At 39.7% G+C, this 17,106-nt stretch overlaps 1 protein-coding gene across 1 annotated transcript; it reads left to right on the top strand.

Moving 5' to 3' along the window:
- The first annotated feature begins 1,717 nt into the window (after positions 1-1,717).
- Positions 1,718-16,141, top strand: LOC133577800 (uncharacterized). Its single transcript, XM_061931825.2, has 5 exons — positions 1,718-2,050; positions 6,288-7,031; positions 14,997-15,095; positions 15,395-15,511; positions 15,591-16,141. The coding sequence occupies exons 1-5, from the start codon at positions 2,041-2,043 to the stop codon at positions 15,617-15,619; spliced, it is 999 nt and encodes a 332-aa protein (XP_061787809.1). The 5' UTR covers positions 1,718-2,040; the 3' UTR covers positions 15,620-16,141.
- The last annotated feature ends 965 nt before the right edge of the window (positions 16,142-17,106 follow it).

Genomic DNA, 17,106 nt, shown 5'->3' with positions numbered 1-17,106 from the left:
CTTTTAATCAGAAGGGTTCAATCTCTCTCCTGAACTAATTTGGAGCTGACACGACAAACGTGCTCAGAGGAAATAATGTTTGAAAAAAGGTGACTGTTTTTACTAAACTTTTGTTTTGAAGGGGGAATTGCAAACTTCTTGTTGATTTTTGCTCGGGGTTGTCAGTGTATGAAATATAGGTCTAAGGTTTTTGTTTCATGTCTCTACGACATTCCTACTGGGAGTTAGAGTCAGTTTTGTCTGTGTTTTCTTCCTAGGGGGCGCTAGAGCGCAATTTTGAGTTTTGGGGTTTTTTTTTTTTTATTAGATCGCAATTTTCGCCAGTCCTGGTGTGTGTGTCCAATTTGGTGAGTTTTGAAGCACGTTAAGGGGGTCAAATTACAAATCAAAGAGGCGGCGGTATAATAATAAAGAATAATAATAATAAAACGCTAGAAAGTCCCTAAATATTATATTATGTATTCCAAAAATATTTTTTGTTAAAATAAAGATAAATACTGTACTTAAATATCTGCTTGACGTAGGATTTCAAAACAAATGATCAAATTGTAGACTGTAATTCTATGTTGTTGTTTTTTACCGTAAAAATCAACTTTGGTACTGTTTTTTTTTCCATATACAGTAAGACACTAAAACATTAAAAAACAAACAAAAAAACATTAAAACAAGATTTTACAGTAAAAAAAATGGCAGCTGTTGCTTGAATTTTACCACTAAAAACTGTTGTTTCTCCATTCCATTCTATTTACAGTATTCCTTTTTTTTTAATATATGATGCAAAAAAAAAACTGCTTTTACTGTAAAATCCTGGTGACTGAGCTGCCAGTTTTTAAAGTAAAATTTTAATATTTTTTTTTGCAGCTAATGTCAAAAAATATATTGTTAATGTATTATATATATATATATATGCATGTAAATTCATATATTACTCATTGTTAAACGCGGCCCTCAATGAAAACCAGTTTGACACCCCTGGTTTAAGTGAACAATGTAAACTAATTGGCAGTTGTGAGCGATTTATTCGGGAGTAGTTTTATGCACATGCACATACAATCACTTTATTTAAAAAATAAAAATTGAATTTTATTTAGGCACTTTTTTATTCGGATTCACTTTTATGGTTCATTGTTCTGATGTAGTCAAGCGGTAGGGTAGTACAATTTTGTATTTACATTTTTATTCTGTCCAAAATGTTTACTTTAATCTTATTTCTACATACATATATACACTTTATACTTGTTTTTGTATTTTTATCAGAATTATTAAAATGCTACAGAGGTGTTTAAATTGGAGAAAATTGTAATATTACTATATGGGATTACCTAAATAATATTAGTAAAAACTAAAATAAATACAATTAACATTTCAGAGCAATTCTTACCAATACAGTAATATGTGTAAACTTCAATTATACTGATCCACTTCTTTTCTTGTAATGGTGACTATTGTGTTTCAAAATAAAAAAATAAAAAATAAAGTTAAAAAAAAAAGGACTAATAACGAGACAGTCCTTTTAAGATCCGACTACCTTCAAAAAGTCATAAATATAATCTTTGATTTCATTTGATTGTATTTGCGCGAAAGCACTTTTTATTTTTTTTATTTTGTTGTGCGGAAAACTTTTAACACGAAACCGGAAGTGCGCCTGAGTGACTCATCTCAGCTGATGTCGCGCCACACCCACAACATTCTTAAACGATGGACGTCATGAAGTGGCGTGAACAATCCATCGAAGAATCCGCATCTTAAATAAAATACTTCGACGTTTAACCCAGCCGCGCTTTAGTCCGAATTTGACTATTTTCGCTCAGGCTTCTGGCGGGCCAACTAAAAAAAAAACTCGAGAGGGTCCTTGGAGCCGCCTGTCAGTACATGACCGAGGACGCCTGTCTGGAATGATGCACGTTTTTAAAACGTCACCGTCAAAATTAATATCTAATTAACATATGAGATATGTAATTAATTTACAAAAAAAACCATATAATATTACGTTAGCCGACTAATTTTTTGTTTTGCTGTTTTCTTTTTGGTGCGTGCGCAATGAGCCTCGGTAAGTTGAAAACACTAGTTGTGTCACGTGACCTAACTAACTACACTTTACGTAGAAGTGCCACAGAAATGTGTTTTGTTTTTTAAGAACAGAGAACTGGAAGCTTAGTTAACGTGAATGATATCAAATGTGCCAAAAGGCAGACCCTTTTTAAGCTATCCATACACTAAGGTCAAACGGAATGCGTCCTATTTGGGTCCCACATCAACAGTCAGTGACGTCACTATTAAAGTGGGTAAAGATGAGGTCACCTACCTAGGTTCCATTCTAGAGGCTAATCTTTCCTGTGATAAAATGGCAACCAAGGTAATCAAAAAGGTCAACCAACGAACGAGATTTCTCTACAGAATCTCCTCTCTGGTCAACAAAAGCACCATGAAGATTCTAGCGGGAACTCTTGTTTAACCCTTTTTCAACTACGCATGCACCTCCAAAACCCTCAAATCTAGACCCCAAACATCCCAGAACAAGTTAGTCAGGTTACTTCTAGACCTCCACCCCAGATCACAGCTCACTCCTACCCACTTGAAGTGAAGTGAAGTGAATTATATTTATATAGCGCTTTTCTCTAGTGACTCAAAGCGCTTTACATAGTGAAACCCAATATCTAAGTTACATTTAAACCAGTGTGGGTGGCACTGGGAGCAGGTGGGTAAAGTGTCTTGCCCAAGGACACAACGGCAGTGACTAGGATGGCGGAAGCGGGGATCGAACCTGGAACCCTCAAGTTGCTGGCACGGCCACTCTACCAACCGAGCTATACTGCCCAGGAGGACAGAGTAAAACAACTTGCACTGAGCCTGGTCTATAAAATCCGCTACACCTCCCTGATACCGAAGTACATGTCAAACTACTTCCAGAATAAATGACCGCCATAACCACAACACCAGGGGGAGCTCCACTAACCACGTTAAACCCAGATTCCGATCTAACAAAGGTCTTAACTCATTCTCCTTCTATACCACATCAATATGGAATGCACTCCCAACAGGTGGAAAAGAAAGTGTGGACACCCCTGATCTAAGTTTGTTGGGTTTTTTTGCATTATTATTACACTGTAATTGGGGCGGTATAGCTCGGTTGGTAGAGTGGCCGTGCCAGCAACTTGAGGGTTCCAGGTTCGATTCCCGCTTCCGCCATCCTAGTCACTGCCGTTGTGTCCTTGGGCAAGACACTTTACCCACCTGCTCCCAGTGCCACCTACACTGGTTTAAAAATGTAACTTAGATATTGGGTTTCACTATGTAAAGCGCTTTGAGTCACTAGAGAAAAGTGCTATATAAATATAATTCACTTCACACTTAAAATGACACTTACCTACATGTCAACCATCATAACACAGTTGTTCCTTCTAAATCGCACATACAAATGGCTGTAATTGTGTGCATTCTCTACATGGAGTGTGTTTTTACCAGCCAGCTTTAGCTTGTAGCCATTAAAAGTCAACAAGGCATAATAAGTGTGTCATTCAGCTCGATTTTTATGTCCCAGTCTGTGGAACGCTCTCCCTGACCACCTGAGGGCACCACAGACTGTGGATGCTTTTAAAAAAGGCTTAAAACCCCTTTCTATTTAAAAAAGCCTTTTTATAGATATATGCATACTAGTTCTAGCTATTAGGCTGTTCTAGTTTTTATTTGTATTCATTTGTATTATCTTTTTATTATTTTGTTTTTGTTTAATACACTTTAGCACTTTGAGGTTGTTCGCTCAATGTAAAGTGCTTTTTTACAAATAATAAATAAATAATCTCCTCATTCAATCTTTATTTTCATGACTATTTACATTGTAGATTGTCACATCAGAACTATAAATGAACACATGTGGAGTTATGTACTTAACAAAAAAAAGATAAAATAACTGAAAACATGTTTTATATACTAGTTTCTTCAAAATAGCCACCCTTTGCTCTGATTACAGCTTTGCACACTCTTGGCATTCTCTCCATGAGCTTCAAGAGGTTTATTTAAGGGCTTGAAATGGTTTTCCAACAGTCTTGAACCTCTTTGAAGCTCATCAAGAGAATACCAAGAGTGATGATTAACCTGTGTGATAACTGTATTATGCTGATAGTATATATTTGTACTAAAGATGTCCGATAATATTGGACTGCCGATATTATCGGCCGATAAATGCTTTAAAATGTAATATCGGAAATTATCGGCATCGGTTTCAAAATTATCGATATCGGTTTCAAAAAGTAAAACTTAGGACTTTTTAAAACGCCGCTGTGTACACGGACGTAGGGAGAAGTACAGAGCGCCAATATACCTTAAAGGCACTGCCTTTGCGTGCCGGCCCAATCACATAATATCTACGGCTTTTCACACACACAAGTGAATGCAATGCATACTTGGTCAACAGCCATACAGGTCACACTGAGGGTGGCCTGTATAAACAACTTTAACACTGCTACAAATATGCGCCACACTGTGAACCCACACCAAACAAGAATGACAAAATACATTTCGGGAGAACATACGCACCGTAACACAACAGAACAAATACCCAGAACCCCTTGCAGCACTAACTCTTCCGGGACGCTACAATATACACCCCCCCCGCTACCCCCACCTCAACCTCCTCATGCATGTCCCAAATTCCAAGCTGCTGTTTTGAGGCATGTTAAAAAAAATAATGCACTTTGTGACTTCATCCATCCATCCATCCATCTTCTTCCGCTTATCCGAGGTCGGGTCACGGGGGCAGCAGCCTAAGCAGGGAAGCCCAGACTTTCCTCTCCCCAGCCACTTCGTCCAGCTCCTCCCGGGGGATCCCGAGGCGTTCCCAGGCCAGCCGGGAGACATAGTCTTCCCAACGTGTCCTGGGTCTTCCCCGTGGCCTCCTACCGGTCGGACGTGCCCGAAACACCTCCCTAGGGAGGCGTTCGGGTGGCATACTGACCAGATGCCCGAACCACCTCATCTGGCTCCTCTCGATGTGGAGGAGCAGCGGCTTTACTTTGAGCTCCCCCCGGATGACAGAGCTTCTCACCCTATCTCTAAGGGAGAGCCCCGCCACCCGGCGGAGGAAACTCATTTCGGCCGCTTGTACCCGTGATCTTGTCCTTTCGGTCATGACCCAAAGCTCATGACCATAGGTGAGGATGGGAACGTAGATCGACCGGTAAATCGAGAGCTTTGCCTTCTGGCTCAGCTCCTTCTTCACCACAACGGATCGATACAGCGTCCGCATTACTGAAGATGCCGCACCGATCCGCCTGTCGATCTCACGATCCACTCTTCCCTCACTCGTGAACAAGACTCCGAGGTACTTGGACTCCTCCACTTGGGGCAAGATCTCCTCCCCAACCCGGAGATGGCACTCCACCCTTTTCCGGGCGAGAACCATGGACTCGGATTTGGAGGTGCTGATTCCCATCCCAGTCGCTTCACACTCGGCTGTGAACCGATCCAGTGAGAGCTGAAGATCTTGGCCAGATGAAGCCATCAGGACCACATCATCTGCAAATAGCAGAGACCTAATCCTGCAGCCACCAAACCAGATACCCTCAACGCCCTGACTGCGCCTAGAAATTCTGTCCATAAAGGTTATGAACAGAATCGGTGACAAAGGGCAGCCCTGGCGGAGTCCAACCCTCACCGGAAACGTGTCCGACTTACTGCCGGCAATGTGGACCAAGCTCTGACACTGATCATACAGGGACTTCAATAATAAATATGGCAGTGCCATGTTGGCATTTTTTTTCCCATAACTTGAGTTGATTTATTTTGGAAAACCTTATTGTTTAATGCATCCAGCGGGGCATCACAACAAAATTAGGCATAATAATGTGTTAATTCCACGACTGTATGTATCGGTATCGGTTGATTTCGGAATCGGTAATTAAGAGTTGGGGAATATCGGATATCGGCAAAAAAGCCATTATCGGACATCCCTAATTTGTACAATGATATGATTAACGTGGACCCCGACTTAAAGAAGTAGAAAAACTTATTGGGGTGTTACCATTGAGTGATCAATTGTGCAATCTACTAATAAAAGTTTCAATCAATCAATCAAAAGCGTCAACAATAAAAGGGGCACCGGAAGTTGGCAGACCCGTCAGCGATCCTGTTCTGTCTCCCTGTAATGTTTGATCCTGTTCTGTCTCCCTGTAATGTTTGTCTGCTCTTGAATGGGATTGTTCTGAAAATCTTAATTTCCCCTCTGGGATTAATGAAGTATTTCTGATTGTGATTCTGAACATGACTAATATGTCTTTTTCCCCAAATAGAGGCGTGTCCATTCTGTGGGAAGTCCTACAAAAGGTTAAAGAGCCACCTTCCACACTGCAAGGCCGCGCCCAAGCCATCGTCCGCCCACCACGACCCCGCCGAGTCTCAAACGCCGGACAGGCTGGCTGCAGACTTGTCCAAAAAGAAGGTGCCGGAGAACAGCGTCACGCCAGCATCGCCCTTGTCGTCTACTTCTAAAAAGAAAAAGGTGTCTGAGCCAACATCGCCTGCTTCGAAGCCAAAGAAAAAGAGCGGCGAAGCAGCAAAGCCCAGCCAGGGTCTGCAAAGCCAGCGTCAAAGATCCGCTCAGCCTGAAGCTAAAAGTGCTTCTAAAAAGAAAGAAGCGGAGAGGGTAGACCTCGGCGAGGAAAAGAGAGACTTTTTAGGGAAAGAGATTCTAAATGAGTCAGGAAGTGTGTCCAGGATTACGCTGCAGCATGTCGGGAGCACGTTAGGCCGAGCTAAAAGCAGCAGGCCGACCATTCACATCCAAACAAACGGTCCGGAGTCAAAGAGAAGTCACGCGAGTGTGTCGCGAGCAGCACCCACACAAGCATCTTCCGAGACCATGCTAACCTCGCAGGCGAGCCAGGCCACGCCCCCTCCGCACACCGTCGACAGCCTCAACGTGGGCCTCCGTCACGGGGCCCGACTCCCCTCGGCGTCACTGGGACACTTCCACGGCCTCCCGTCGGGTGCTGAAGATGCATTAATGTCCCGGAAGAAGACAGACAATTCCTCAGGTTAGTATTATTTCGCTTCTATAACCGCAGTTCATCCTCAGTATATTCAGCTTCAAAAATATAAAGATGTAAATCCTCATTTGTCCAAAAATATAGCTGTTACCAAGTCTGCCATGATTGGAACGCACGCGCGTGTTTGATTCCGGGAGTAGGAACACACTGGAAGTCGGACGTGTGCTGCGCTAGAAACAGAAACAAATGCGTGGAAAGAAATCAGTCCCGGAAATGATTAAAATGATCAAAATAGGGTAAATATTGTACATGTTACATATTGTTATGAACGTGTCTGTTACTACATTATACATAAAACGTTGGAGGGTTTTAAAGTTGTTTTATAAGACTTTGAAGGCTATAACGATGACTCCCAAAGCCGCATCTTTGAAGCGTTTTTTTAATCATCTTTAAAATCCATATTTTGGGGGGGAACGTTGCATATTTGGTGTTTTTGCCATGAAAAACTGAGGTTTTTTGGACAAAAAATGCGTACAAAACATTACTTTATATCAACAGGAAGACCTGAAGTTGTTTTAAATTTATTTGAATTTATTTAATTTTTTGTACATTTTTTTAAAATAAATGTGACAATTTTTTTACATTTAAAAAAAATAAATGTCGTGAACAATCCATTTTGTTCCATACAAAACATTACTTTGTATCAACAGATAGACCTGAAGTTGTTCTAGAGACTTAAACGTTGAATAATAATTCAAAATAAATGACACATTTTTTACATTTAAAAAAATAAATGTGACTATTTTTTTTACATTTAAACAAAAAATAAATGGCATGAACAATCCAATGGATTGTGAATAAATGACTAATTTTTTACATTTAAAAAAAATAAATGTGACTTTTTTATTACATTTTTAAAAAATAAACATGACTTCTTTTAAAAAAAATAAATATGACAAATTTTTTACATTGTTTAAAAATAAATGTGACTAATTTTTAAAATAAACATTTCGGGTCCCTGAGACCCATCTTGAGGGGAGCCCTAAAGGTTAAAAAAACTAAGAAAAATATCAAAATGGGCTCCGCAAGCTTTAATTTTTCAGTGTGCGGCCCTTAGTGGAATACATTTGGACACCCCTGTAATAGACCCATATAAGTGCTGAAAAGACCTACTGCCCAAATTTTGTAAGCCATTTTTAAATGTGAAATATCCTAAATAAAAATAAAGTACCTTTAATTAGCACAAATAACAATGCTAAGTAGACACGCCATCAGTGATTGTGTGAGGGTTAGGCTTCTGCTCATACTAATTTTTCACTTCCAATATTGCCCAATACCAATATTAATCTGACACAATAACAGTGATCATATGTACTTTTATTATTTTGTTGTGTGGAATGTTAGAAATGGTTCGATCAAGTGAAATGAGCCAAACACAAAACAATTGTAAGTATGGAAAAAACACTTTTAAGTTGAAATAAAGTGGTAATTGTTGACACCTCATGGCCACAATAATCCATCAAGTTAAGATAATGACACAGTGGATGAGGCGGACACGTTTGTTACTGGGCACTTTAAAATATGCTTCTTCTGCCTTGGAGATTATGTGATAATTGTCTTTATTAACACATGTTGTTGTCTTATCATTATATAAAAGGACACTTATCACGTATGTCTAGCTTGTGTGCTTAGCTGTTGTGTAGCTGCTAACTGCTAGTAGCCTACCGTGTTTACCTTTTGTAAATGACTGGACTAAAATAGACAAAGTGTGTGCTTATTGTCCAGCTTTGCACACGTAAACACGCTGCAGGAGTGCTTTTATCTGACATTTTACATGCATACTTCTTTTTTATTTTTTTTTGCTAATATCCGTATCAGATCAGAACACCCCTAGTGCATTTCATTTTTATGCCGATGATTGCCAGATTTATTTTCCCATGGCACAAAATAACACGGTTCAACGTCTTATTGACTGCCTGCACGACATCAAAGTCTGGCTTTCAGCTAACTTCCTGAGCCTAAATGAAGACAAAACAGAAGTTATGTTGTTCGGTCCAAGTCGCTCTCCCTCCCCCAACGTTGACCTCGGCACTCTGATCCCGTATCTCAGCGACTCTGTCACAAACCTGGGGGTAAAGTTTGACTCAGATTTTAAATTCGAAAAACAAATCAGCAGCGTCGTTCAAAAAAGCTATTATCAATTACGCCAAATAGCGAAAGTGAAACCGCTTCTATCAAGACATGATCTTGAGAAATTAATCCACGCTTTTATCTCGACTCGTCTTGATTATTGTAATGCCCTGTATGTTGGCATTAGCCAGGCCTCCCTCGCCCGCCCGCAGCTCGTGCAGAACTCTGCTGCTCGTCTGCTAACACAGACCCGCAGACGTGAGCACATCACCCCTATTTTAGCGTCCCTTCACTGGCTCCCTGTGCGTTACCGAATACATTTTAAACTCCTTTTATTTGTTTTTAAATGTCTAAACAACCTCGCGCCAACCTATCTCTCCGACCTCCTTCAGCCTTACTGCCCCACCCGATCCTTAAGATCAGCCGATCAGCTGCTGTTGACGGTCCCTGACACAAGGCTGAAGCTTAGAGGTGACAGAGCTTTCGCCGTTGCTGCTCCCAAGCTCTGGAACGACCTACCCCTGAGTGCTAGACAAGCCTCCTCTCTTCCTGTTTTTAAATCTCTCTTAAAAACATACTTTTATTCTATGGCTTTTAACACTGAGTGATATCCATCCTGCAATGGCGCCCCATAATACACCTGCTGTGATCCTGTTTTTATGTTTTTATTAATTCTATTTTAATTATTTATTTTTTATCGTGTTCTGTTTGTGTTGTGTTGTGTTTGCTCGGTACTCGTTTTATCTTTTAACCTGCTCATTGTACAGCACTTTGGCTACCCCTGTGGTAAATTTTAAATGTGCTCTATAAATAAAGTTGATTTGATTTGATTTGATTTGATTAGTGTACTGCAAAAAGTCAGTGTTCAAAAACAAGGAAAAAAAATTAGGAGTATTTTATTTGAACTAAGCAAAATTATCTGCCAATAGAACAAGAAAATTGGACTTGTCAAGACTTTCTAAAACAAGTAAAATTAAAGCTGCAAGCAGCATTTGTCGGGCCCGCGTATTTGGCAGGTGCTACCGGTAGTCCTAAGTGTCCCAATACTTTTGTCAAGTTTTAGTCCCAAGTGTCCCAATACTTTTGTCCAGTGTAAGTGTCCCAATACTTTTGTCCAGTGTAAGTGTCCCAATACTTTTGTCCAGTGGTAGTCCTAAGTTTCCCAATACTGTTGTCTACTTTTAGTCGTAAGTGTCCCAATACTTTTGTCAAGTTGTAGTCCCAAGTGTCCCAATACTTTTGTCCAGTTTTCGGCTTTAGTGTCCCAATACTTTTGTCCAGTGATAGTCATAAGTGTCCCAATACTTTTGTCTAGTGTACCTACCTAGTCTGCATTGTGTGGGCACGCTGGTGCATCCTGCTTTTAAGCAGCCATCTTAAAAAAACAGCAGCGCAGCAGCATCAGCGCAGCGGTTCTTTGAAGGGTCATAAAATCAAAACCGGAGCAGGTATCAAAACTCTTTCGCCAACTTTTAATCAGAAGGGTTCAATCTCTCTCCTGTGTTAGTTTGAAGCTGAAACAACAAACGCGCTCAGAGGAGATGTTTGAAGAAAGGTGACCGGTTTTTACAAAAATTTTGTTTTGAAGGGGGAATAGCAAACTTCCTGTTGATTTTTGCTGGGGGTTGTCATTTTATGAAATGTAGGTCTAAGTGAGACCTATATAGAGGTTGTTGTTTCATGTCTCTCCGACCTTCCCAGTGGGAGTTACAGGCAGTTTTGTCATTTTTTTCTTCCGAGGAGCAGTTTTTTCTGCGTTTTATTCAAAAATTGCGGTAGAGCGCAATTTTGAGATTTGGGGTTAGGTTTTTTTATTAGATCGCAATTTTTGCCAGTCCTGATGTGTGCGTTCAGTTTGGTGAGTTTTGAAGCATGTTAAGGGGGTCAAATTACAGCTCAAAGAGGCAAAAGTGACTGTTTTTAGTACTTTTTTGTCTTGAAGGGGGAATTGCCAACTTCCTGTTGATTTTAGCCTGAGAATGTACTATTATAAAATCTAGGTCTGAGTCAGACCTACATAGAGATTTTTGTTTCATGTCTCTCCGACCTTCCTAGTGGGAGTTACAGGCAGTCTAGTTTTTTTCTTCCTAGGGGGCGCTAGAGCGCAATTTTGAGTTTTGTGGTTCGGTTTTTTTTTAAAAAGGCAATTTTCGCAGGTCCTGATGTGTGGGTCAAATATGGTGAGTTTTGAAGCATGTTAAGTGGGCAAATTACAGTTTAATGTGGCGGCGGAAGAATAAAGAATAATAAAACCTTACAAATTCAATAGGTCCTTATGTCCCATTGCATAAGGACTCCCTTTGGGAGTCCTTATACAATGGGCCATGCGGGCCCTAATTAGCTAACCTCAATGTACCCAAAAATACCTTAAAATAAATATATTCTCACTAATAACAAGTGCACTTTTCTTGGTAGAAAAAAAAAGAGACATTTTTGCTCAATATGTTGAAAAATATTCTTAAATTAAGTAAATGCTAGTGCCATTATCTTGACATAATGATATGCGCTCGGCATCATGATTTTTTTTTCATGCTTGAAATAAGAAATGATTACTTTAAAAAAAGTAGTTTTATACTTGTGAGTGTTGATGACACAGCTTTGCAACAGTTGATATTCTAGTTTCAAGCATGTTTTACTCAATATAGGTCATCAAATCTCAGCAACAAGCTGTAATATCTTACTGCCTAGTGAGAAGAATTATCTTATCAGACAGAAAAGAAGCAAATATCACCCTTATTTGAGATATTTCATCTTACTTAGATTTCAGTTTTTGCAGTGTGAGCTTTAAAAAAAGAGGTCAGTATGAACACTGCAAAAACTGAAATCTAAGTATAATTAAATATCTCAAATAAGGGTGATATTTGCTTCTTTTCTGTCTGATAAGATAATTCTTCTCACTAAGCAGATCTCAGTAAGATATTACAGCTTGTTGCTGAGATTTGATGACCTATATTGAGTAAAACATGCTTGAAACTAGAATATCAAGTGTTGCAAAGCTGTGTCATCAACACTCACAAGTATAAAACTACTTTTTTAAAGTAATCATTTCTTATTTCAAGCATGAAAAAAAAAAAATCATGACTTTGACACAATTGTTTTTCATAATTAAAACAGATGACAGCCAAATGGACTTTGCTGTTTTATTTTCAATGAAACAATAGAAAACACGTACTCATATAGTAGTACAGTTGACGCAGTACAGTCAACTGACAGTTAATATTTAAACATTTAACATGTGACATTTCTAACAATTTTGAACAGAAATAGTTCATGCACATTCAGATAAATTATTAAAAATTACAAAAAACAAAAATTTGGCTGGGGGCCGGGCTGTATATGTATGTATATGTACTATATGAGTACGTATTTTCTCTTGTTTTTTATATATATATATATATATATATATATATATATATATATATATATATATATATATATATACAGTCAAGAAAATAAGTATTTGAACACCCTGCTATTTTGCAAATTCTCCCACTTAGAAATCATGGAGGGGTCTGAAATGTTCACGGTAGGTGCATGTCCACTGTATGAGAGATAACCTAAAAAGAAAAATCCAGAAATCACAATCTATGATTTTTTAACAATTTATTCGTGTGATACAGCTGAAAATAAGTATTTGAACACCTGTCTATCAGCTAGAATCCTGACCCTCAAAGACCTGTTAGTCCGCCTTTAAAAGTCCTCCTCCACTCCACTGTATTATCCTGAATCAGATGCACCTGTGTGAGGTCGTTAGCTGCATAAAGACACCTGTCCACCCCATACAAGCAGTAAGACCCAAACTTTCAGCATGGCTAAGAGCAAAGAGCTGTCCAAAGACACCAGAGACAAAATTGTACAACTCCACAAGGATGGAAAGGGCTACGGAGAAATTGCCAAGCAGCTTGGTGAAAGAAGGTCCACTGTTGGAGCAATCATTAGAAAATGGAAGAAGCTAAACATGACGGTCAATCTCAATCGGAGTGGAGCCCCATGCAAGATATCGCCTCGTGGGGTCTCAATGATGCTAATAAAAGTGAGGAATCAGCCCAGGACTACACGGCAGGACTTGGTCAATGACCTGAAAAGAGCTGGGACCACTGTTTCCATGGTCACTGTTGGTAATACACTAAGACGTCGTGGTTTGAAATCATGCATGGCACGGAAGGTTCCCCTGCTTAAACCAGCACATGTTAAGGCCCGTCTTAAGTTTGCCAATGACCATTTGGATGATCCAGAGGAGTCATGGGAGAAAGTTTTGTGGACAGATGAGACCAAAATTGACCTTTTTGGTCATAATTCGTGTTTGGAGGAAGAAGAATGATGCGTACCATCCCAAGAACACCATCCCTACTGTGAAGCATGGGGGTGGTAGCATCATGCTTTGGGTGTGTTGTTCTGCTCATGGGACAGGACGACTGTACTGTATTAAGGAGAGGATGACTGCAGCCATGTATTGTGAGATTTTGGCCAAAAACCTCCTTCCCTCAGTCAGATCATTGAAGATGAGTCGTGGCTGGATCTTCCAACATGACAATGACCCAAAGCACACAGCCAGGAAAACCAAGAAGTGGCTTCGTAAGAACCATATCAAGGTTCTGGAGTGGCCTAGCCAGTCTCCAGACCTAAATCCAATTGAAAATCTTTGGAGGGAGCTGAAAGTCTGTGTTACTCAGCGACAGCCCAGAAACCTGACTGATCTAGAGAAGATCTGTGTGGAGGAGTGGGCCAAAATCCCTCCTGCAGTCTGTGCAAACCTGGTGAAAAACTACAGGAAACGTTTGAACTCTGTAATTGCAAACAAAGGCTACTCCACCAAATATTATTGTTGGTGTTCAAATACTTATTTTTAGCTTTATCACACAAATAAATTGTTAAAAAAATCATAGATTGTGATTTCTGGATTTTTTCTTTTTAGGTTATCTCTCATACAGTGGACATGCACCTACCATGAAAGTTTCAGACCCCTCCATGATTTCTAAGTGGGAGAACTTGCAAAATAGCAGGGTGTTCAAATACTTATTTTCTTGACTGTATATATATATATATATATATATATATATATATATATTCCTCGCGCACTAATTGTCTGAAAGGGCACGCACTTGGCGCGATGATGTCATGTTATCGATGGGAAAATGCATTTTTAGACAATATGATTTGCCTGAGCGGTTAATAGACTGCCTTTCCATTAAGAAAAATAAATTAGTTTTTAGTATAAGTTTGCTGGTTTCAAGAAATGTAATGCCGAGCACATATTATGTCAAGATAATGGCACTAGCATTTACTTGAATTAAGAATATTTTTGAACATATTGAGCAAAAAGGTCTCTTTTTTTTTTCTACCAAGAAAAGTGCACTTGTTTTAGTGAGAATATACTTATTTTAAGGTATTTTTGGGTTCATTGAGGTTAGCTAATTTTACTTGTTTTGGAAAGTCTTGACAAGCCGCATTTTCTTGTTCTATTGGCAGATAATTTTGCTTAGTTCAAATAAAATACCCCTAATTTTTGTATGTTTTTTTCTTGTTTTTAAACACTGACTTTTTACAGTGAATGTGTATTAAATTTGAGAGGGGGCTCTAAACCTATAATTCGCCTCCGTTATTAGACGCAACAATAACAGGCATAAAGTATTATGGAGTATTGTACTTACAGTTACACAACACATCTTGTCAAAGCATCTTCCTGCTGGAAAATGTTGAGTCAATCCATTTGGGAGTCAGCGCCCTCCGCTGGATGAATAGCACAGCATTTTTTCCCCCCCTTCTCCCGCGGATAGCGCCATCAAACCACTTCCTTTTTTAGGTAACCAAACATAATGTACAATTTAAAAGCAGGAAAAGGATTTCAGCCAACATGTTCTGTGCTCCTTATCTCCAATGCAGGGCGGGGCCTGGGTCAGGTGACCCTGAGGGAGCTGCCCTGTTGGCTGGCCTGCAGGACTCCGAGCCGCCCGACAGACGTGGTGGAAATGATGCAGAGAGGTGAATGGAAACAAACAAAAAAAGACACATTAGGTACACCTGTGTAGTCTAATACATACCAAAGACTATAAAAATGGGAGCCATTACCTCCCTGCTTGGCTCTCAGCATCAAGGGTTGGAATTGGGGGGTTAAATCACCAAAATGATTCCCGGGCGCGGCCACCGCTGCTGCTCACTGCTCCCCTCACCTCCCAGGGGGTGATCAAGGGTGATGGGTCAAATGCAGAGAATAATTTCGCCACACCTAGTGTGTGTGTGACAATCATTGGTACTTTTAACTTAATGTTTTCCACCTGCAGGCTGGGGGTGGTACTACAGGAAGTACTTCCACGTGAGGAAAGGCGGCATCGGCGGCGTGGCCATGCTGTTGGCAGGGTACTGTGTGCTCAGCTACGTCTGGTCCTACCCCCATCTTAGTAGGTGTATGCCCACACATCGCTTGGCCTTCTTTCAAATATGCATCCTAACACTTTGAATCTTTTTTTTTTTTTTAAGAGCGTGACCGCTGGAGGAAGTACCACTAAAGGCACACATTACACCGTGAAAATTCTCTTCAGACACCTTTCTATTGTTGAAGTTTGGCATTATTTACTCAAAATGTAACCTGGACATGTGGGATTTGTCTGCAGTACCACGATCCTCCACTCAGTGTCACTGTTGCTTAGTGTCACTTCAAATAGTGTTGCTGTTAACTTGTGTGCACTGAGGTTCTGAAAAGGATTAAAAGGGAACAATCCGGATTTTTTTTTTTTTTTTTGCTTGATGCAATCTGGAAACCCACTTTCTAAACTATCCTGACGAATCTCTTGAGGCGGAAGGTTGTTGTTTTTTTCTGTGTGGGTTGCATAATCCCTCCCATTGCAGGATGTCATTAAGCAGAATGCTCACAGAATAGCAATGAAGACCTCAGCCAAACTGGGCCTCCTGTTTTACTACTTAAAATGAATTTTTTTTTTTTTGCTTTTTTAACTACAAATGAAGAAATGACCTTTTTTTGTCTATTTTTCCACACAGCACTTGGCCAACATAATAAAAAATAAACATTTGCTCCGGTGAAATGTTTTCTTTTTTCTCTCCTACATGCAAAATTGGAATTTTTTTGTTTAGATATTTATAAAAAAAATTGTACAGATCAGACAAAACAGTAAGACGTGCTGATGCGCACAAAATGACTTTTCTTTCTTTAAAAAAACAAATCGATTTTCTTAATTGTGCAGCTACAGAGATGCACTACTAAAATGTGTTCTTACCACACCACATTAAAAAAAAGGCCTTCAGTGTGTTGCAATGCCAAAGAAGCCTTTAAACCAGGAGTGCCCAAATGTCATCCACTGAGGGCCACATACCGATAAATCAAAGGATGAGGGGATTTTTTGTGTACAAACCCCGTTTCCATATGAGTTGGGAAATTGTGTTAGATGTAAATATAAACGGAATACAATGATTTGCAAATCCTTTTCAACCCATATTCAATTGAATGCACTACAAAGACAACATATTTGATGTTCAAACTCATAAACTTTATTTTTTTTTCGCAAATAATAATTAACTTAGAATTTCATGGGTGCAACACATGGCAAAGTAGTTGGGAAAGGGCATGTTCACCACTGTGTTACATCACCTTTTCTTTTAACAACACTCAATAAACGATTGGGAACTGAGGAAACTAATTGTTGAAGCTTTGAAAGTGGAATTCTTTCCCATTCTTGTTTTATGTAGAGCTTCAGTCGTTCAACAGTCCGGGGTCTCCGCTGTCGTATTTTACGCTTCATAATGCGCCACACATTTTCGATGGGAGACAGGTCTGGACTGCAGGTGGGCCAGGAAAGTACCCGCACTCTTTTTTTACGAAGCCACGCTGTTGTAGCACGTGCTGAATATGGCTTGGCTTGTCTTGCTGAAATAAGCAGGGGCGTCCATGAAAAAGACGGCGCTTAGATGGCAGCATGTTGTTCCAAAACCTGTATGTACCTTTCAACATTAATGGTGCTGTGTAACTTACCCATGCCTT

This window comes from Nerophis lumbriciformis, linkage group LG39 (assembly GCF_033978685.3).
Source record: "Nerophis lumbriciformis linkage group LG39, RoL_Nlum_v2.1, whole genome shotgun sequence".
Classification (NCBI taxonomy): domain Eukaryota; kingdom Metazoa; phylum Chordata; class Actinopteri; order Syngnathiformes; family Syngnathidae; genus Nerophis; species Nerophis lumbriciformis.
Note: the sequence above shows the minus strand (reverse complement) of the source record. Positions and strands in the feature narration are given on the sequence as shown.

Excerpts from the sequence above, each read along its gene's own strand:
- LOC133577800 (XM_061931825.2), top strand. Across the intron at positions 7,032-14,996 it reads GAAGACAGACAATTCCTCAG|GGCGGGGCCTGGGTCAGGTG; the intron begins GTTAGTATTATT and ends TCTCCAATGCAG. Across the intron at positions 15,512-15,590 it reads CTGGTCCTACCCCCATCTTA|AGCGTGACCGCTGGAGGAAG; the intron begins GTAGGTGTATGC and ends TTTTTTTTTAAG.